This window comes from Centropristis striata, chromosome 14 (genome assembly GCF_030273125.1).
Source record: "Centropristis striata isolate RG_2023a ecotype Rhode Island chromosome 14, C.striata_1.0, whole genome shotgun sequence".
NCBI lineage: Eukaryota > Metazoa > Chordata > Actinopteri > Perciformes > Serranidae > Centropristis > Centropristis striata.
Window position 1 is genome coordinate 18,682,478 of NC_081530.1, and position 22,290 is coordinate 18,704,767.

Sequence of the window (22,290 nt, forward strand, 5' to 3'; positions counted from 1 at the left end):
GTGCAGATATCTGTTTATATAGATGAGTTGAAATATTGTTTGGACCTAAAACACCTACAAAAACTGTTGATGAAGTTGCTAAATGGACTGAAAAATATCAGCAAATGGAAGATGAAGTTTTGGTCCACGACACCAGAACCCCTGAAATATTGGCCGTTGCTCTCAGAGGATTTTTTTATTTTTTACTTTGGACATTATATAGCTGATAATATTTTTCATTTTAAATAAGTGCACTACAGACAGAGTGCAGACCTACTTGAGGATAGAAAATGCAATTATGTGTTTCATTTGTTATTGTGATGAAATTGTTGTACTTTATCAGATGCAAAAAAGGGAAAAACAAGAGTATAGATCAGCAATTGGCCACCCTGTTCTATAAATATCAGCATCAGGCATTTAAAAACCAATAAAGACAACTGAGAGAAAAAATAGATCCAGGATGTAAGAGAAATACTATATATGTATTTAATGTGGCCTTTGATGCAAATGTTATGTACAACTGGAAGATTAAATATTATATAACATCTTAATGGAAGTTTCCGGGCTAAATAAAGAATAAAAATGAATTTGATGAACTGATGTCGCCTCCAGGTGGCTTCTTACAGTAAGACAGACCTTTTAATGTATCCTTTCCTGTTTTTAATTCTCGCTGTGAAAGTGTTTCTCTGAGTTTTATATAAATATACAGTAGGTATCAAATGATGTGAGGACAGGAAGACTCTTTGACCCGTTTGTCTCCCTTATTGAAAAGGAGTGCCTGCACTCCCAACATCCCCTCCTCTCGCCAACAGTGACTGTGTTGAGCCTTCATCGCCACTATACATGTGTGTTTAGGTGACAGAGACTTGTAAATGAACCTTAGTTTGGACGTGCTGTTTATTTTCCATGAGTGGTTAATCAAGTTTAGCTTCCCTGTTTCCTGCTGGGTGCAAACCCCTCGGTTAAATTTTAAACAGCCGTATCAGCTCCTGATCTCATTGAAGGGAACATCGAAATACTCATCATTGATCATTCTTTCAAGTTCATTCAAATTGAGGAAACGTGCAATCGGGGCCTTTCCAGAAACCCAGTGCTTTACAGAAATAGCAAAGAACAAATATGCGTCAATGAAAGTGTTTAAATAAATAAAACTTCGATCCTGACTCTTGTCTCCCCGGCAAAGAGAGCTAGATGAGGTAATGGGGAAATTAGTTTTGTTTTTTAGATTTGCCTTTTAATCAGTAATGCTGAAACTGAATGTTATATGTGGCTCTTTTAAGTTTGACATATTTTCTGGATCTATAAGAAATGTCAAACCTACATATCTGAATCTGAAGTGTGGTAGATAACAGGACAATAGCAAAAATGGTACCCTCTCTTGTATTGTTAGAAAAGTCAGAAAAATATTAAGAAAATTGGAAAAATTCAAGACACTTTTTTTCTGTATGTTCAGTAGCAGTCAATTGCTGACCATTTCAATAAAAAATAAATCTAAATAAAATAAATAGCTATTTGACAACATTTTTAAATCACCCCAAGCATTTGTTTACTGCATTTTTTGTAAAAACACTTCTCATATTTTCAGCACATATTGGAAAACATAATTTCAATACATATCGGTAAATATCACGGTCTAGTTTTGATCAACTCTACCTCTTTTTTGTTTCATAAATCATGTTTTTTGTGCACTTAAGGAATATCAACTAAACGGGTGTTGGTTTATTCAAATTAAGATTTATTTTTTGCAAATTAACTCCTCATTTGAACTCTAAGGGCTACAAAGAGGCAAACCAAACGGCCCTCTCTCACCCACCTTGTTACAATTAACTGCCTTAACCCTCTGGAGTCTCCAAAAGCGCCAAATCATGACTTCTTCATCACATCCAGACTAGAAAACAAAGCAGCGTGGAGCCCTACTGTAAATTTACCTCTAAACTTCCGGCTGTAAACTCCATGAGGCCAGTTTCAGTTTGATGATGATATACCAAGTAAAACTGGAGACAAGGTCAAATATATTTAGTATAAAATGATAGAACTGGATGTAACCCTCTAATATGTTATATTTGCAACCTTTTATTTAAAATTCTTTATTGAGCATGATAGTGTTTTGAAAGTAAAAAAATGTTTATGTTGGACTAAAGGACTAAAAAAAGACACAAAATAACAAAAAAAGACACAAAATGACTAAAAAAAGACACAAAATGACCAAACAAGACACAAAATGAGAAGACAGAATGACCAAAAAAAACACAGAAGACACAAAATGACAAAAAAAAGGCACAACAACAGGCACAAAATGACCAAAAAACAACACAATAAAGACACGAAAATGATTAAAAAATGGACAAAATAACCAAAGACTCCATAGAGTTAAACAGAAAATAAAATGCTTCTTAAAACATAAAACAACAGCAAAAACTGCGCAGTCAGTCTCATACTCCATGTCCTCCTCCTGCACCTGCATGGACGTCAAGAGAGCTGTTTGCACGGCAGCTCTGTTGACAGTTTATGAGTAAACTGGCAGCATTGATTGCTAACCCTGGCTTAAGATAGTTCTGACACCTGTATCTAAGGTCATTCGTAATCAGAGGGTCTCTGTGAGGGCAGCGGTCAACAAAGAAGTGCCTGTCGCTCTGACTTCACCTTTAAGGTCAGGGAACCAGATCAGACACCTGCAGGTTGTGGTATGAATAAAATAATAACCTCAATGTGATATCATCAGAACAAATGCAATAAATAAACATACATTTCTTAAGTATCAATCCACATTCACATCAACAAGAATAACCAACAAATCTGATAATCCAATGTCCATTTAAATTATTTATCAAGCGTCATGACTAAGGGGGTTTTCAAATCATGTTTAGTGATAGGAAGGTTTACAGTGGAGAATGCTGAGTCACAGTGAGGAAGAAACATGAGATAATTACCTCAATTTCTTCATTTTTGTTATCGTAATATTTACCAGCTTTTAGTGTTAATATTTAGATTAGTGCTTGTCCCACACAATACCTTGAATAATTGATTGAATCGACAGGCTTGTGTCCATCAAGAAATGCCCAGTGACTCCCAGTGGCTTTTTTTTCTTTTATCATACAGAATCATGCCCAAAAATACTCCACATAAGTAAATTAATGTTTTTTCAGACTGCAAAGTAGTTTTGTAATGGAAAAATAAAACAAGTTCAGTCTTTGTACAACAAATCAAATTCACAATAATAATTCTGAATATCCGACAGATTGTTCTTGGCATTTCAGAGAAAGGTGATCCAGTCGTCTGAAACGTGGCACTACAGACACAACTGTATTTTCCCCACTACTGAATGTAGCTGTTTATGAAAAGTTTCTGCATTTTCATCTGCCTCACACTTTGTTTATGGTGTCAAATTGCAGAGGAGAGGATGTTAAATAAGAGCAGTGGGACCCGCATGGATATCAGTCAGATGAAGGACGTGTTTAAGTTTACGGTTCAAGTAACTAACATTGAAATGTTGAGCCAACATAAGATCACTGAGGGTGTGAGCTCTGATATGTGCACCACTCTGATAATACTTAATACATATACATAACTCGTATAGAGTCACCTCCCCCTGGGTTTTTCAAAGAGACATTTTGAACTTTCTTAATAAGTCACTTACCGCTGGAGTTTAAACTGAACATCACCTCATTCGTTACGTCTTTCTGTAATCGACCGACCTCTGTCTGCCCTTGTGATGCTGTTCAATGAGACAAGAGGAAATAGAGTGCATTAGAAAATGTATTTAAGATAAGATAAGATAAGATAAGAGATTCAATTTTTAGTCCCACAATGGGGAAATTCCCAGTATTACAGCAGCATAAGGAGACAACAAAAATAGAGGAAGCATCAATAAAATATCAATAACAAGAAATAGTAAACAGTTTCCTTCACATTAGACTGCTAAACACCTGCACTGACACTTTAAACATCATTTTACAGACTTTACATAGTAAAAACAACATATTATCACTTATTTATGTGCATTTCTTCTATTTAAAAATGTGGCTGCAGATCTCAAAACATTTCAAAATCATGTTACAAGAGATCGCTACCATCAATACTGAAGATGGAATTTATGAAATTCTGTCAGAGTATTTGTTATTTCTTCTTTTTTTAAAAATCATTAAATAGATTTAAAAAAAGTTACAATAACCAAACAGTGCCTAAGGTAACAGTCTTAAAAAACACTTTTTTTGCTTTTTGATATATTTAACTGAATGAACCCAATATGACTTGTGCACAAAAAAAATATTTGTAAAGTTACTCGTGACTAATCTGTCATACAAATTAAATGGCGTAAAAATAAACTACAATATTCCCCTCTGAATTGTAATGAAGCTCATATTTGTGTTTAAACAACTTACTGGTGGATAGTTTGATAGCTTATAACACAACAAAGTAACAATAGCTGTCAGATAATTGTAGTGAAGTACAACAGCTTCCTCTAGTGGAGTAGAGGCGGAATGAAAATAAAAAAAATTCAAAATTGTTTTTAAATAACCATACTTTATTAAATGTACTTGGTTTCATTCCATACATTCCATACTGTTAGACAGTTTAATATATTACACACCATAAACTCTTCATATGTTTTATATGCAAAACAAATACTGTGTTAAGTAACTAAACCTTTCAGATAAATGAAATATGAATACGAAGTATGAAATATGCAATATGAAGTAAAATATTTCCCTCTCAAATGTAGTGGCGTAGAAAGCAAAAAAGAGTAAATTTCAATTTATATTCCACTATTTTATACACTGTGAGTTAGTTTAATTTAAAACATAACATCATATTTAATTAACTTTTCATATGTTTTATGTGATAAAAAATGTGTTATCTGTAATTTAACTAAATTACAGCTGTCAGAAAAAGTATTATACTAAAAAGTATACAAAAAAGTATATACTACTAAGTATAGTATAAAATTTATAATTGTTGTGTGACAAAATAATGAAAAGAAAATACTATAAATACCTCAAATTTGTAGCTACTAAAGTACAATACTTGAGTACTTTACATTCAAGCACCGTAACTACTGTTGGAAAGTTTATTTTTTCAAACAAGTCTTAAATTTTGTATGAAAACTATTTTTTTAATAAAGCAATTTAAGCTAGCAGATAAATGTAGTGAATAAAACAGACAATGTTTCGTCTGAATTGTAGTGGAGTAGCAGTAGAATTAAATAGAATGAAAAAAGACTAAAGTAGAGTAAAAGTACCATAAAATTGTAAAATATGTAAGTGAAACACTTGAATAAAAGTTGTTTTCAGTGGTGTTAGCAAGCTTACCTGTTGATTCATTATGCTAGCAGCCTCACGGGCACGCGCGGAGGAGCCTCGCGCGCTGCTCACATGACGTTTCCCAGCATTCTGCGGGCGCGCTCACAGAACATCAAGGAAGAGGATGCGGCTCGGTAAGTGAAGTCTATTTAGTGCACACAAATCTGCCGTGTTTGCCTCATTTATGGCGCTTTGTGGCAGCGGAGGCTGTTAGCAACGAATACGAAACAATGTCGTTGTATTTCAGTGATTTCACACGGCGTTAAAAACAGAACGCAACAAGGTGATCGATAGTCTAACTTGTGGTGGGTGTTATGGGCGAAGTTGTCACCCGTAGCTAACCGGTGCTCGGTAAAATGCCAACGGTTATGTCAGTGAAGTTTGTGTGAAGGAATGGAGGCAAGCTAGCGGAAGAATCCTTGAAAATGACCAAAACCCTTTAAAGAGAGGCGTTTTTTACAACCAGAGAAGCTGATATCTGTGCTGGAAACTGATATCAGTGTTGGGCAGTTACAGTGGCAGCGCCTGTTGACAGGTTTACGTCAGTTTTACGGTTTAAAGGGGCTGTCGGAGGCTTTTATTTTGGTAAATGGTGAGATTCAGCATGGGATCAAAGGGACTGAGTGGTTTAAAACAGAAACTGTAAATTCATGGGCATAAGTAATAATGAAACCAGGTTAAATATTTGTATAGCTTTGTATGTGTAATATTTACAGTAAATTGAAACTTGATAGTGTACTGCAGTTACATCTAGACTGATAATGGATGTTTTAAGCTGCTACTGCTAATAATATTTGGCTGGTTATATTCCATATTATTCGTATTAGATTAGATTTAACTTTATTGTCATTGCATTGACATTAGTACTAAGACAACAAGATGAAGTTTAAGAAAAGCTGCAAAAAGCAGTGGAATGGAGAGTAATATAAGGAATAAAAAGTACAATGACCAGAAAGTACACAGCACAATCAATATAGAACAAACAATAAGGGATATGTATGAATATGCTACAATAAATAGGCTACATTGTGTACAGCATCTACCCCTGAATAGGGTCAGATGATGTCTACCAAATTGGCATATGATGATGTTCACACAGTTAAACATCACACTGGATGATGATGATGATGATGATGATGGTGATGATGTTGTTGTTGTTTATAATATACTTTCTTTTACACTTTTATTGTCATTAATTGCTTCTTTTTTTCGTGCTTTTGAGCCCATCTCACCTACTCACCTGGTCTTTACTAAGGCTACTTTTCAGGATTTTTTAATATGCACCCACCCAACCCATTATAGGAGCCAATTTGAAAAAAGAAAAAAGCCAACTTTATGCATTTTTGTAACATAATTGTCAGGACTGAGACTGGGCACATTTAGATCAAAATGTTGGGCTCAATGGACATCTGACAGCCATCAGTAATGGAAGATGGCACCGCCCATTGGCCCAGTCCTGCCACTTACTGTTTGTTCTATATTTATTTTATGCATACTGTTTATTCTGTACATTACTCTTGTTGTAAACAAAGCCAAACCATCAGTGAATTAATGCTGCTAACAAGTATTGTCTCTGTTTCCAAAGCCTGGTGTAGCTTCTTTCTCTGTGCTACAAACATCCAAGTAGTTTATAAAACCTTCATGGTCGAGCTGAAACTATATATTTTTGTTGTGACTTTTACATCTTCAGTAGTAGCCAGTAGGTTTTGTTTTGACTAAATGTTGTCTGACAACACCCTACAGTTAAGTAACTAGTCAGTGCACTCTGGTGGACAGATTACATAACAAGAGACAACATTGTCTAGTCAGTAATGCAGAAGCCTCAAAGAACATGCAGTTACTAGTCTGGCATATTGCTGTTGTCATAATCCTAAAATACTGCTCATTGAGACACTGAGTACAGAGCAGAAATAGAAGAAAAAAAACAGGCGTCGACAGAACTGTTATAAAGCCTTCAGTGTTTATGAACAGTGTCCTGATTTTAGTTTCTTCTCCAGGCTATGTACGCTGACAGCCGCTGCCGTCACTGTAGAGAACTCTGGCTTTTGTTCAGGGATGAAATTCTTAGAAAGATTGAGGATTTAGAAAGATTTTTAAACACAAGATGACATTTAAAAATGGAGAAGAAATAGTTAAGAATCTGCACTATTTCTAAGTCAGCAGCAATTTAGGCCAGTTTTTTTCTAGGTTTGTGGAAGACTTAGGTGCACATATTTGGTGGGGCATTTGGGGTAAATTGACAAATTAAATATATGCAATTTCACATAATTTGGACCAATATTATCACCATATCTGGAAAAGATGGCTCAGATAATAAAAATAAACAACACACAAAATCCCAAAAGACACTTTATTGTTATTATTATTTTAATTAAATGAATAGTGTTTTACATAATGTGTTTATTAACAAAGACTGAAGTCTTTGTCAATTATCTAGAAAGAGTCTCTTGATGAGAAAGAGAGACTCTTGATGTATAGGTTTCCAATATTGAGAATCAAACTAACAACAGATATGCATGTTTAAGTAAAACATGACACAAATCTTTGTTGTTATGTTATTTTTGACATAAAAGAGGAATTATATGTAAAGAGCCTGGAGCTTTATGTTCCATCTGGATCTGTTGTTGTTTTTTGTGATGAAAATCGTCTTCAGTGCTTGTTTTCATCACAGTCGTCTAGTTTTAACTGGCTTAATTTCAAAGTACTGTCCTTACTTCAACCTTTGACCAAGCAGATAACAAGCTCAGCTGCAGGGGATGAGGTCATGAAGATCTTTGTGTTTACTCTTTTCTTTAAGATATGCGGTGAACATCACATGTCTGCTGTGTCGTGAGCTACAGATGCAGATATAAAGGAGGCTGAGGAATGATTGTCCTGTGTCTCTTTCTCTCCCAGCCTCAGATATGGATTACAAGGTTGTGTTTGCAGCCTTGGAGACAGTATGTGAGGAGAACATTGCTATAATGTGTGGGCCTTCTGAGTTGCCGTATGGAGCTGTTGCCCAGCGCCTGGTCACATGCATGAGACAGATCCAGGAGCATGGACGAGCCCTGGAGCCTGTGGTCGGAGGATTCACCGGCGTCTTCCACCATTATGACTTTGACGCACAAACGCCTGGGAACGGCTACCGCACCCTGGTCAAGGTATGAACCCACTGAATGGATGTGTTGTTACACTCACTGCTGATGCTTGAGCAGAGATTGTATTTTACAAATGAGTTATTATCCAAAAATAAACACATTGCTGTTTTATTTCAGCTGTAGTTTGTTAATGGCAGTTTTTAAAGGTGTTTCATGTCACATTTTAGATAATTATTATAAAATTATGGCTGCACTTAACGATTATTTTTGTTATTTGATCAACCTTTGAATCATGTAGTCTATAAAAAAGTAGTGAAAATATATATTACACTCAGTTTTTGCCAAACTGTAGTTGAATTGCTTGTTTTGACCAGCAGTCCAAAGCCAAAAAATATGAATTTTATTATAACAGAAGACAAAGAAAACCAGCAAATATTCACACAAGAAGTGTGTTTTTTATTGTTTGCTTAAAAATGTCTTAATTACTTCAATTAATCAAAACATTTTTTACTTTTTTTTTAATAACTGTGTTTAATTAGAATGCACTAGGGTGTATTTGTTTTAGTTCTTTTTTTACTGTCATATTAAAATGCTGTACTGTACTTTTGCTTTTTAGCACTGTACTCTTCTTTACTGAACCTTTCACACTAAGATAGTTGAATAGTCAGACATTAAAACAGCTAAATTAAGGATTTTAAAAAGTCTCATGTTTTGATAAATAACTAAAATTACTTTTGCAAAAAAAAAGTATTTTATGTTCTCAAATATTATATTGATCTGATTTAATTTTCAAGTACTTAAAGTCCAAGTCTTCATCATAATCAACATGGGCAGTGTTGTTTATTGTAATTTGATCCCACATACATCATCCTGGTACAGGAAATTTGAACTAGTTCAACAAATCCACATCTGAAACCAGTTCCAACAAATAAACAATTAATAACAAACTTGATATACGTGTGATATAAATGCATCGTCAGACTGACTTTGATAAGACTGGTGTTATTCTGTATTTTTCCTTTTGACAAAAATCTAAAAACTAAAAGACCAAAAGCAACAATGTGCTGGTTTGTCTCCTACCCTGTCTGTGGGACTCAGTGTGGCTCTTTGTTTTTAATCATTTTTGGACAACAATGGAGCTCTATGGCTCAGAGAAAGCAAGATTTGACCCCAAGACTATTCTCACTATTCATTGTTTTGGTCTTTTCATAAGGTTTGTTCCAAATACCGAAAAATTTAGAATATCCCCCCTGTTGTTTAAACGCAAAATCCATACATTCTCAGCATTATTTTTCTTTCTTTCTTTCAGGTCTTGCTGTCTTGCCTTTTGCACATCATTCACAAGGGTCGCTACATTGCCTGTAATTACACCGGTGCCTTCTTCAGGGCCGACCACAATGCCTCGGAGATGGAGGCGTACTGCAGCGCTCTGTGCCAGCTGCGCGCCCTGGTCTACCTCGCCCAGCGGCTGATCAACGACAACGGCTTCGGCCAGCTGTACTCCCTGCAGGAAGGAGATCTGAGCAGCAGGTTTGTGCAGGAGTACAGCTCCATGCACAAAGCCTGCTTCTACGGCCGCTGTCTGGGCTTTCAGGTCAGTCAGCAGAAACCGACTTACTTCACACAAGTTGCTTTTGTTTTTTGTTCACTTTATCACGCAGACAAGGCAATTAATTGTCATGAAGTATTATAAAGCTGTTCACACCAAGCATGAAGAAGATTTTTGCCTCGAGTTACTGGCGTGAAACATGAGCTGTCTGCATAGTGGGATCATTTATGTTTATTTGCATTGCTTGTGCAAGAAGCGCCAGTGTAGATACCGACAACATTTCTTTCCCCCTTATCTTAACATCATCAACTGTGGCCAAAATAAAACTATTTCTGCTTTGTACCTGTTTTGGAAGTTCAAGATACATTGTAAAATCATTACTTTCTCCTCAAATCTTATTATTTCATGTGACAAATTAAATTGATTGAATGGAAAAAGGAATTTCCCGCTGGTACAGTGGTATAACTCCAAAACAGGCAGGTTTCGCTGTGATTAAATTGCAAGAAAGGGATTAAAAGGATGCCGTAATATGTACGACATGATGCCGATGTGTTAAAAGTCTGAATGAATGTATTGTCATATCTATCAGCATGACTGCAAGCAAACAACTTTTAAAATGCTTGTTTTCTAAATGGAGTTTGGATCACTTAGGGCCACACTGTACAGGAGAATCTCAATGCTGATCGGCTTTCATGAGACAGTGTTACACAAATGTCTTTGAGTTAAAAAAAATGAGATTGCATGTTAATTTACACCTTTGCATTAACTTTCTGTGTAATTATAATGTGTGAAAATGTAACATAAGAATGTTTAGTTTTGTCTTGATCATGAAAAAGATTGTCAATATCCATTGTTTCTTTCCACAGTTCTCGCCGACTCTGCGTCCGTTCCTGCAGACTGTTGTCATCAGCATGGTTTCATACGGAGAGACGTTTGGTAAACAGCAGTCTGGCTTGGGTTAGTATTATTTCATTAAGAAGTTACGGTATAGATTAATGTAAAGTCCTGTTATGGCCCATTCAGATGCTTAAAATGATCCTTCATCCTGCAGGTTTGGCAGCCCTGTCCCTCCTCACATCAGGGAAGTACGTCATCGATCCAGAGCTGCGGGGCGCTGAGTTTGAACGCATTACTCAGAACCTGGACATGCAGTTCTGGAAATCTTTCTGGAACCTCACAGAGTCCGGCCTTATAACAGTAGGCAGGGTCAATTATTCTTCTACTGACACTCACATTAGCTGAAGTCCTCTTTAGTGTTTTAATCCCCTGCTTGTGTTTCTGTGTGCAGGGCTTCAGTAGAATAGCCTCTTGCCCGCTGCAGGTGAACTTCACACTGACGGTGCCTCCTGTCACACTACGCCTCCCGCTGGCGTCAGACCCCAGTCTGACAGCCACCGTGTCACCTCCAATAGCCCACTGGGGCCCCGGGCCAGTCCACATGCGCCTGCTGTCATATGAGCTTCGGGAAGGACAGGTGAGGCTGCACAGGTCTAATGCAGCGGTGTGGGGAGGACGTGGAGCATATAATGATGACAAATACTCCCATAAGTAATAAAGTGAAGAATATTGCTCCAATACGAACAAAAGCGACTTTTGATTTGTATTTAAAGTCATATGAAAGCAAGATATCACTGATACAGATGGATAGACACAATATATATAATATCTCCCCATGTGCCTGCAAATTAATTCAATGTGACAAAAATCTTGAGATACAAAAAATAACACAAAAAATACAATAAACACAAAATAAAAATCAATGAAAAAAAATGTAATTAAATTAAAAGTATACAAAGCTAAATAAAACAATATACGTAAGAAAACCATACAAAAATTTAATTTAATTAAAAAAATTACAATACTAAAATGTAATATCAGTGGCCTTCATTTTTTCTATATAGGTTACAAATAGTCGTTGCAATATGGCATATGTTAGTTGATGTAAAGGTTGGAGGAAATATTGTTTTTTTTATTTTAAAAAAATAAATCAAAAACAAAACAAAAAATATTAAGTCATTATATATATATATAGTGGGTTTTATATTATGAAACAGAAACTTATCAAGATTGGGGGAAAAGGAAATATTCTACACTATTTCTGATTGTGTGAAGGCAGTGGCTTGTTTTATTTCCCCCTGTCCTTAATAAGTAATTACTTATAATTACTTATCCTTTAACTCCACAGGACAGTGAAGAGCTGCTGGCTTTGTCTCGAACTGATCCTCCCCCGATCTCCGCGTCCCATCTGCCCTGGGTACAGAAGCAGCCTCTCTCCCCCTGGCTGCTCATACACTTCCATGGAGGGGCCTTCGTGGCCCAGACCTCCAAATCCCACGAGGTACCGCATGCAAAGCCACAGCTTAATCTGTAGCAGATGTTTCTGAAAGTTATCACAGGGTGAACACTACTACTTATTCTCTTAATGCCCTGATAATACTACAATTAGCACCAGATTTGACAAATTCAGCATTCTTGCAGTCCTTTACACATATTTATTTTGCTCTCTCTCCACCCCCTCATGAATCAGAATTATCTTCGGACTTGGTCGAAGGAGCTGAGCGTTCCTATCCTCTCTGTGGATTACTCTTTGTCACCCGAAGCGCCCTTTCCCAGAGCTCTGGAGGAATGTTTCTACGCCTACTGCTGGGCTCTGAACAACTGTCATCTGCTGGGTAAGTGTACCACGTCACAAGCAGACAACACAGGAGTATATTAAACTGATAGAAAGAATTCATGTATTTTATTTTTAAAGATTAATTGATAGCCCTTTAATATCACAGGAAACAAAAAGTCAACTGTGTAAAAATTTGCGTGTGAACTGATGTTTTTAATCAATATTTTAGTTTTTTTGGTCATCTTTCTTTATTTTTCTAAGGAAAGTTACTTTTTAACTCTCTACTTTCAAGGCCTTTTTTGCTCCTGTAACATTTCACTCACTGTGGTCTCATCTTTCACTGCAATATATAAGTCTTGCACCTCTATAGACATGGCACAATCATGGGTAGACAACAAATATATATTTTGTCTTCATGTGGCCATGAGAAATGGTTTAATATTGACAGTTTGTTCTTTTTAAAGGAAACATGCCTTATATGTGTGTCATTCTGAGTATTAACTTTATATGTTTTTGTTTATTTATTTACTTCTTATTTTTAAATAAGAAACCTATGAAATTTGTAAAGATACCAAGAAGAAAGTGGATTCAACAATTGCAAAAAAAAAGGGCTGATAGAATATTACAAAAAATATAACATAATAAGATATTAAGAAAAAAAACAGTCATGCAATAAAATGTAAATTACTGTACAACAGTAATGTTGTCATGTTGGTATGAACATACAGTATTTATGTTCAGATCACTTGTAAGTGTGAGAAATCTTTTGCAGTTATTAAATACTCAAATGTTCCTTTTGCAGATGTAGACAGCACATGTACACAGTGTACTAATTTCATATGTGGCGTTACTGGTTGTCCCCCGGGAGCAAGGGCACATTATGTACTGAACATGGCATGGGATTTGTTATCTGTACATTATCAGAACAGGGAAAGTCATATGTGAAGTCATGTGTGCCCACTCACATGCAGGATAGGTGGAGAAAAGTAAAGATATATGATACGGTAAAGGTTTAACAGTGTGGGCTGCAAATTATTTATATTTTTATCTGTACTGCTGACATAAAACCCTTGTTGTTTTAGTGATATGATTGAAGTTATTATCATTATTTGCATACTGACAGTTGTTTGTGTGTCTCAGGCTCCACAGCGGAGCGTGTTTGTCTGGCAGGTGACAGCGCTGGGGGAAACCTCTGCATCACCGTGTCCATGAAGGCCATATCCAGCGGCATCCGAGTCCCTGACGGCATCATGGCGGCCTACCCTGCCACCTTGCTCACCACCGACGCCTCGCCCTCCCGCCTGCTCACACTCATCGACCCGCTGTTGCCGCTAGGTGTTCTCGCAAAGTGCGTCAATGCCTATGCAGGTATGTTGGTGTACGGGGCGTGTTTGTGTGTTTGTGTGTGTGTGTGTGTGTGTGTGTGTGTGTGTGTGTGTGTGTGTGTGCGTGTTTGTGTGTGCGTGCTGTATCATGCCTCATTTAACTTGAGTGCGAGAACTTTCCAGCGCGTCCGGAACAGAAAACTATTCATGTATAAACCAGATAATGTGGGAGGAAAGAAGGTGAAAATAATTAACAACCTGCTGTCATGTATTCTGTCAAACACATGACAACTGCTTCACTAAATATAAAGTCTGCAGAGTCTGACTCACCGCTGCGGCAGCACCCAGCTGACATACTGGTTTGACTGGTCACCCTTATATCATTCACTACGTTACGCAGACGTAAACATTGGTCTGTCACTGAGCCCTCTGAATCCTCCAACACTAAAAACATATTAACAGATACTATTTCCTGTTTTCCATTTCCTTTTTTGGCATTTTACATGCTTTATTGAAAGAGAGAGACAGATAGAAAGGGGGTGACAGAGGTGAGGACATGCGGCAAAGGGAGCTCAGGCACACACTACGCTACAGACCACCCGGAGTAGAGAGATTTAAAATGATAGTTTGAATGGTGTTGACACATCTACAGTGAGAAGAGAAGAACAGGAAGACTTCAGCATATGAGACATTATTTCATCCTTTAGAGCAGACCTGGGCCCTGTCTGGCCTGTGTGAGGTTACCCTGAAATTAGAAATCAATACAACCGCAGTGCTTTTATTTTGAAGGTGATTTACGTATGTGCATGCTTGCATAATCTTGCACCTGCACATAAATGAGTTCCAGAAAAAACACTGAGTTAGCTTGTCACAAAGACTTATTGCTTTTGGCTTAAAGTTAATAGATTGCTGGTTTCCTGCATGACATACAGTCATGGAAAAAATTATTAGACAATTTTTTTCTTCAATTTCTTGTTCGTTTAAATGCCTGGTACAACTAAAGGTACATTTGTTTGGACAAATATAATGATAACAACAAAAATAGCTCATACAAGTTTAATTTAAGAGCTGATATGTAGCCATTTTCCTTGGTTTTCTTGATAATAATTTTGGTTATTATATAATATTTGGTTATTATTATTATATATTATTTTAATGACTGTACATGCTCTATATTTTTTTGTGGTTTGAATCTATGTTGTGTATGATATAAATGGAAACGTGAGATAATGATTGGAGTCTTATCATAACATGTATTCTTACCAATAGCAGCTCAAAACCGTATAATTTACTGCATTTTATAAAGCGATGAAATTCATTTTGAGCAGGATTTAGTTCAGAGTATTGGTCCGGCCCTCCTCAACCGTCACAGTATCCCATGTGGCCCCTTGGGAAAATTAATTGCCCAACCCTGCTTTAGAGCCACATTCATGTTACATTCTTCTCTCTCTCTCTCTCTCTCAGGTGTCTTTTTTTCTGTTTCTCTGATTTATTTATCCCCTCGCTGACATCACGTCCTCTCCCCTCTCCAGGTGCAGACTGTCAGACGGTGCTGCCTGTAGTGGAGAGCAGCAGTCTGAGCGCTCTGGGCAGAGACACCGCCGTGCTGCTCAGCGACCTCACCCAGGGAGCCTCCAACTGGATCCAGTCCTTTCTTGACCCCGCGCGGAACACAAGTGGAACACGCTCCCTGTTGTCAACGCCGAGGCGGTCTCAGAGGGACCAAACCAGCAGGACAGCCACGGATGACTCCACACCAAACTGTGAAAGTCTCATAGATTACCCAGAGGGCTTTGAGCCCCTGCGATCCGAGTGTCGGGCTTTTATTCACCCGACGTCCTGCCCCATTATCAGGAACCCATTTGTGTCGCCGCTGCTGGCTTCGAACAACCTGCTGAAAGGCCTGCCGCCTGTACACATAGTGGTAAGAGAGGGAAGCTGAGCATGCAGAGTTTTTTCTTCTGATAGAAACTGACCATTTAAACACTAAGTTTGACTTATCTTCTCGATATGGTGTATAACTTCAGCAGAGGTACAGCTACAAGTTCCTGGTTAAAATATAGAGGCAGTAAGTAAGATTTGAATTTGAATCACTTAAAAAGTCAATGGTGTCAATTCTGAGGTCTGTAATCAAGAATACATAAACGTACCGCTGTGGACCGGGCAGCAGATTAACACATTATAGCCATCTTAAAAAAAAAATCAATATCAGTTTATGTACATATGCGCTACATTTAGAATAATTTCACCACTTTACCTTGCCATGCGACAGCCCTTTACGATGGACATCTGAAGCCATCATATCCATCTTTGCTCTCATGAAAGAGATACTAGACCCTGTTGACAAAAACGGTAATTTTACATTGCAGCACAGGATTGCTCCTCCATCGCTGCCTCCATCGGTTAGTTTGTCTGAGTTCTTGTGTGACTTTATGGAATCTGAATTAACTATTTGAAACTCCAAAGTAACACAACAACACAAAAAAATCTAACTGATGGAGGCAGCAGTAGCAGCTGTGTTCTACAAGGTAAAATGACTGTTTTTATCAAAGGAGTCTGGTGGGTTTAAATAGATCATGGATAAGTACCTCCTCCAACCCTAATGTCCCTTTAGGATTTCTACAAAATGAAAATAGCATATGTTTGTTGGGTTCATAGGCTGATCAACATTATCAAAAACAATGACTTAATGACATCCAGACAGCATGCACAGAATTTCTCCAGCTCCTGGCTTTTTAAAAACCCTTACAAAAATGTTATATCTCTTTAAACAACTCTATTTTCTTTTTGCATGTCCTTAGACATAGACACCTAAATGTTGACTTTATTAGAATACCTTCCCAGGCAAGTTTCATGTATCTTCTAGTTTATTGTAATACAAAACTGATATGATTTAAAGCCAAAGACTGGGAAAATGTAAAGTATATAAGCCTATTTTGGTCTAAATCATGCAAGAAAAACAGTTTACTAGCTCAGTTTGGTCCAGTCTCATGCACCCACAGCCTAAATCCCAGATGATATAAGCTTATTGCAGATATGTCTGTATGAATTGCAATACATAACGAGGTTTGAGTTGTTTTTATCTGTCCTTGTTCCCTGATTCATCCATGTGTCCTCTCAGGCTTCTGCTCTGGACGCCTTGCTGGACGACTCTGTGATGTTTGCCAAGAAGCTGCGAGACATGGGCCAGCCCGTGAGTCTGACTGTGGTGGAGGATCTGCCTCACGGCTTCCTCAGCCTGTCGCAGCTCGCCAAGGAGACGGAGGTCGCCTCAGAAATCTGCGTGGAGCAAATGAAGAAGATTTTTCAGCAAGAAAAGCCGACGCCCATTCTCCGCAAACGGCCAAACCTGGAACAGTCTTATCAGAGTACAAATCCATCAGGCTGATTTATCCGTCTGTGATGAAAAAGAGATCTGACATGAGGTGGTGAGAGTGATGCAATAAATGTAAGAAAAGGAAACATTTCAGGGAAAATTATGAGGAACTGCAAACCTGGAAGGAGGAAGTTTAGAGACACTGCACTTGAAAAGTCTACCGCACATTTTCTGCAGGCAACAATGATGGAGAGAGACACTACAAACTTTCTTTAACCAGCTCTAATATTAGCCTGAATGATGACAATTATAGGAAATTATGAAGTATTTTTTCTACCGAGATTTAGATTCTCAAGACCCAGATTAAACGCACATTTAGAATTTTACAGATTGACAGAAACTTCACCTTAACCAGCTCTCACAGTAATTTCTTAACTGATTCGTCAGTAATGGGAGCTGCTGTGCCTTGACTTTAAAGTGCTGCTAAAGCTTTGCCTACATTACCGCACAAACTGACCACGATTTAAAAGTTTACCTGCACAGGAAATACTACCGAGATGCACTGTATTATTATATTATTATTATTATTAGGATTAAATGTATCTTCTGGTTCTGCCAGTTTGTTTACCAGCAGTATGTGGACGTGGGTTATGAAGGTATCTTGTTATACTGTAAAGTCATTCTTAACATTTGTTAAAAGAAATATTTAACACTGTTATATTTAAAGTCTGAATTAAATCAAAACTGCAAGGATTGCCTGTTCTTATTGAAGCTTTTGAATGGAGTCACAGGATTGCCATAATAAAGAATAAATCCAAAAGCAAATAGGGAAACAAATGTCAAAATATAATCTACTGCATCTTTCCTGACAAAATGCAGACTGCTGCATGTAGTGTGTTTACAGTTGAGACACACTTAATCACAATGTTGCACCTTGAACTTTCACCCTCCTGCTCATGTATGCTTTGCAAAGGACTGTGGGTAAGAACAGCCAGAAAAACCTGCTAGCCTGCATGCTGCAGAAAATACAACCAGAAGTAGTAAAACATCCTGGTATTTTTGGCATGTGAAATATTTTTCTGGCATGATAAATAGTATGGTTGTATGTTGATTGGCCGATCAATGAAAAGCAAGAGCAATAGGGAAAATAAATAAGTGACATTAAAAGAAAATTAATTTTAAATAAATTAAGAAATTAAAAAAACAAAAAAGTAGTTTATTTGTTAAAGAAATATTAAAAATGAAATATATATGTAATTTAACAACTTTGTAAATGTGTGGAAAAAATTGAGCTAATGTGAAAATAAATGAAAAATGCTTACAATTATTTTATATTTTGTTATTTGTCTTTATGTTTCCATGTGTACTTGTTCTTTTATTTATTCCTCTTTCCTATATTTACACACAATTTTTTTACTTTTTATTTTAACTTAACTAAGATTTATTCACTTTCATGGCAATCCTATGACTCCACACGTTTATATTATTAACTCAGCAGCTAATCTAAGTGTATTAGCACAACCTGTTCTGGTTAACCTTTTGATCCTGTTAACATGTAAATCAGAAGGGGAATATAATTAGCCCATTCATACATTGTGGTTATTTTAGCATGTTTTATGTAGAAAAAATGTTTTTTAAACAAATCCATGTTGAATTGGGTTCCACAGAGAGATGATTGCGATTATTACTGTACACACTGTGATTACTGACAGAATTACCAAATCTCATCACAGTTAAACCCAAACATTAAAACGCTTAACCCCACTGGCAGAATAAGTTCTTTGACACAGCTTGACATTTCCCATCCTTGGCACTGTTTGCTCTTGCTGCAGTTGTTCAGTTCCCATACAGTTATATGATGTTTTTGACATTTTCCTGGCACCAGTTCGCTCTTCTTCAGCATCTTCTATTGGTCGTTCCTGATGATCATGATGTTGACGTGTGGAGCAAACACACTTTAAATTGGAGGAGATAAATGACATGTATCCCTGTCTGCAGACGTCCACAGCACAGCCATAATGTTGTTCCTCACTTTGCTTGTGTTGGTTGGCACAAATGGTAAGTTTGAGTGAAAATACATCTTCTCTCAAGAGTTTAGAATAAAATCTGTCTTTTGCATGCTCAGTTTAAACATTTTTTAAAGTGTTTTGTATATTTCGGGGTCATGACCTTTGCCAGACCATGACAATTTTTCAACAATAATCTTGAGTTGATTATGCCAGCTTTCTGCTTATTTCATGCGCTTTCCCTGTGTCTGAGCCCTCTTCTGTCTTGCTGTCACAGCTGCCCTCGGCTTTGATGATAAGATTGTTGGCGGCTACGAGTGCCGGGATCACTCTGTCCCCTGGCAGGTGTCGCTCAATAATGGCTGGCATTACTGCGGAGGAACCCTGATCAACGACCGCTGGGTTGTCACTGCTGCACACTGTTACAAGTCAGTTATATTCATTTATTTATGTCAGTAACGCACACAGTTTCCCCCTGTTTCTTATATGTGTGCATGTTTGGTTTTGAAAATGTATTGCTTTTTATTGCATTGCAGGGTGTTTTTACTTATTATACAGTCATGAAAAAAACATTAGACCATTGTTTTCTTCAATTTCTTGTTCATTTTAATGCCTGATACAACAAAGGTACAATTGTTTGGAGAAATATAATGATAACAACAAAAATAGCTGATAAGAGTTTAATGTAAGAGCTGATATCTAGCCATTGTCCATGGTTTTCTTGATTATAACCAACAATTATTATCAAGAAAAAAAAATTGAAGAAAACAAGGGTGGTCCAATATTTTTTTCTATGACTGTATATCTACTTTACTTATTTCTATTATTTAATTTACTGTTTGGGTAGCTTAATCTATAATGATACATCAGAATTTATGAATACTGTGTATTAAGAATCTCAATGTGTAAAGTAACTAGTAACTAAAGGTTTCAAATAAATGTAGTGGAGTAAAAAGTACAATATTTACCTCTGAGACCTACTGGAGTAGAAGTACAAAGTAGCATCCCACCACTGAATATAAATAAGAGTTATTGACTCTCAGGGGTGAGGACATCGAGCTGCGTCTGGGTGAGCACCACATCGGGTACAAGGACGGCCCCGAGCAGTTCATCGCTCCCGCCGTCATCATCCCCCACCCAGAGTATGACCGCTACACCATCAACAAGGACATCATGCTGATTAAACTCGCAGAGCCAGCGCAGATCAATCAGTACGTGAAGCCCATCGCTCTGCCACGCAGCTGCGCCCCTGCAGGCACCCAGTGTCTGGTGTCCGGCTGGGGAGCCACACAGAGCCCCTGTAAGTCTTATTGATCATTTATAAACATATAAAACCCTCAGATCAGCAATCTCAAATCATTTCCATTATGAACATTTCCCTTACTATCTCTATCTATTGTTCCTGGGTAAGGGGGTCCACTTAACCCAATTTCCTTGATGGTGATTGATGTGTTATGAGCTCTTGACAATATCTTAACCAGATCCTTTATTCATACTTTTTCTTCAGTAAAATCAAAATTACACAGATATAGTACCATATAACTCATAGAAATGTAATGTTTTAGTATCTTTTGTAAAACGTATCACATTTTATGGCATTCCCAAGAATATATATAAGTGTATATAAGGCATAATTGTGATACCAAAAAAAAACAGATTTCTTAAATGTTACAGACCCCCCCCCCTAAAAAAAAACACACACACACACACACACAAACAACGATCATTTAATTTAGTAAAAAATTAATAAAGCATGAAAAGATTTGGATTGCTCTTTAAATTGAAATTAATTTAATACAATTTAATTAATAAACCATTAAAAGATCCGGATTGCTCTTTAAAATAAATTAAATTAAATTGCATTAATTATAATTTGATTTAATTTAATTTAATCCCAAAAGATCTAGATTGCTTTGGGAATTATATATATTAATATATCATATTATCTGTGCCAAAGTTATGTTCAAGGAGAAAAAGTTTTTCAGTGTCACAGGTCAAAGATGACCTCATGATTTGAAGGCTGTGACCACAGATGTCGAAATGATGATGATGATTAAAATGTCTGACTGTGTTTGTGTGTCCCAGTCGGTTGTCTGAAGTGCCTGAACTGCCTGGATCTGCCCATCCTGCCCCAGGAGGACTGTGAGCGCTCCTACCCCAACAGGATCACCTCCTCCATGTTCTGTGCCGGCTTCCTTGAGGGAGGAAAGGACTCCTGTCAGGTATGTGACTGAAAAAATTATAAAGAAAAAACTGTTTGTGTTTTGTCTATTACGTTTCATGTGACAAAATAAATAATTTTATTCAATATAACAGGTTTTATGTACTGTCATGTTTTTGATTTTGGCCACTTAATTGCCATTTGTTGATGGCAGATATCTCCTCAGTTCATATGTGTTTTTATTCTCTACTCTTTATTATTATTCATAACATAACTCCTATTACATTTTTGTTTTATATGTGATCTTTATGGTTTAAGCAAGTGATTTTTCCCATCTTTTCCATCAGGGAGACTCTGGCGGTCCTCTGGTGTGTAACGGGGAGCTGCAGGGTGTGGTGTCCTGGGGTTGGGGCTGTGCTGAAGAGAATCGCCCCGGTGTTTACGCCAAGGTGGGTACACACAAGTTTCCTGTGTGAAAAATACCAACATTATCTTTAATGTCTCCTAAATGTTTAATGTTACACTAACACTTCAGAAAGCAATTGTGTATAATTTATAAACTGAATGTCGCCTCCACAGGTCTGCCAGTTCACTGACTGGATCCACTCCACTATGGCCTCTCACTGAAGTCTCTCTGTAGAGGAAAGCTCAGATCTGTCTGCTGTTCATTTCATGTCAACACTATTTCTTCATGTTTTATGAGGAATATATTTATTCAGCTTTACTAACCACTTCATGACCTCTTTGACTGTATGTGGAATGTTTGGCAATGACAGTAATATCATCATGAATAAAAAACAACAGCTGTTTCTTGAACTTTATTTACACATATTTATTGTGTACACAGTGTCTTAAAGCACGTTTTTAGAGTGCCGTTTTCATGCCATTAGACTAAAAGTTAACTATCACTGCAGTGCTTTTATATGAAAACATATTCTAACACTATTTCAATCACAAATG

General features: G+C 37.1%; 2 protein-coding genes across 2 annotated transcripts; both read left to right on the forward strand.

The window, feature by feature from the left end:
• Positions 1-5,378: 5,378 nt before the first annotated feature.
• On the forward strand, positions 5,379-17,916 carry lipea (lipase, hormone-sensitive a). The gene is made up of 11 exons (XM_059350672.1): positions 5,379-5,413; positions 8,175-8,422; positions 9,669-9,953; positions 10,775-10,865; positions 10,960-11,105; positions 11,197-11,382; positions 12,094-12,246; positions 12,436-12,580; positions 13,663-13,890; positions 15,380-15,771; positions 16,969-17,916. Exons 1-11 carry the CDS (start codon positions 5,404-5,406, stop codon positions 17,233-17,235), a joined length of 2,151 nt encoding a protein of 716 aa, XP_059206655.1. The 5' UTR covers positions 5,379-5,403; the 3' UTR covers positions 17,236-17,916.
• Positions 17,917-19,181: 1,265 nt separating this feature from the next.
• Positions 19,182-22,113, forward strand: LOC131984679 (trypsin-2-like). The gene is made up of 6 exons (XM_059349590.1): positions 19,182-19,221; positions 19,447-19,597; positions 20,213-20,469; positions 21,255-21,391; positions 21,678-21,779; positions 21,910-22,113. Exons 1-6 carry the CDS (start codon positions 19,182-19,184, stop codon positions 21,955-21,957), a joined length of 735 nt encoding a protein of 244 aa, XP_059205573.1. The 3' UTR covers positions 21,958-22,113.
• The last annotated feature ends 177 nt before the right edge of the window (positions 22,114-22,290 follow it).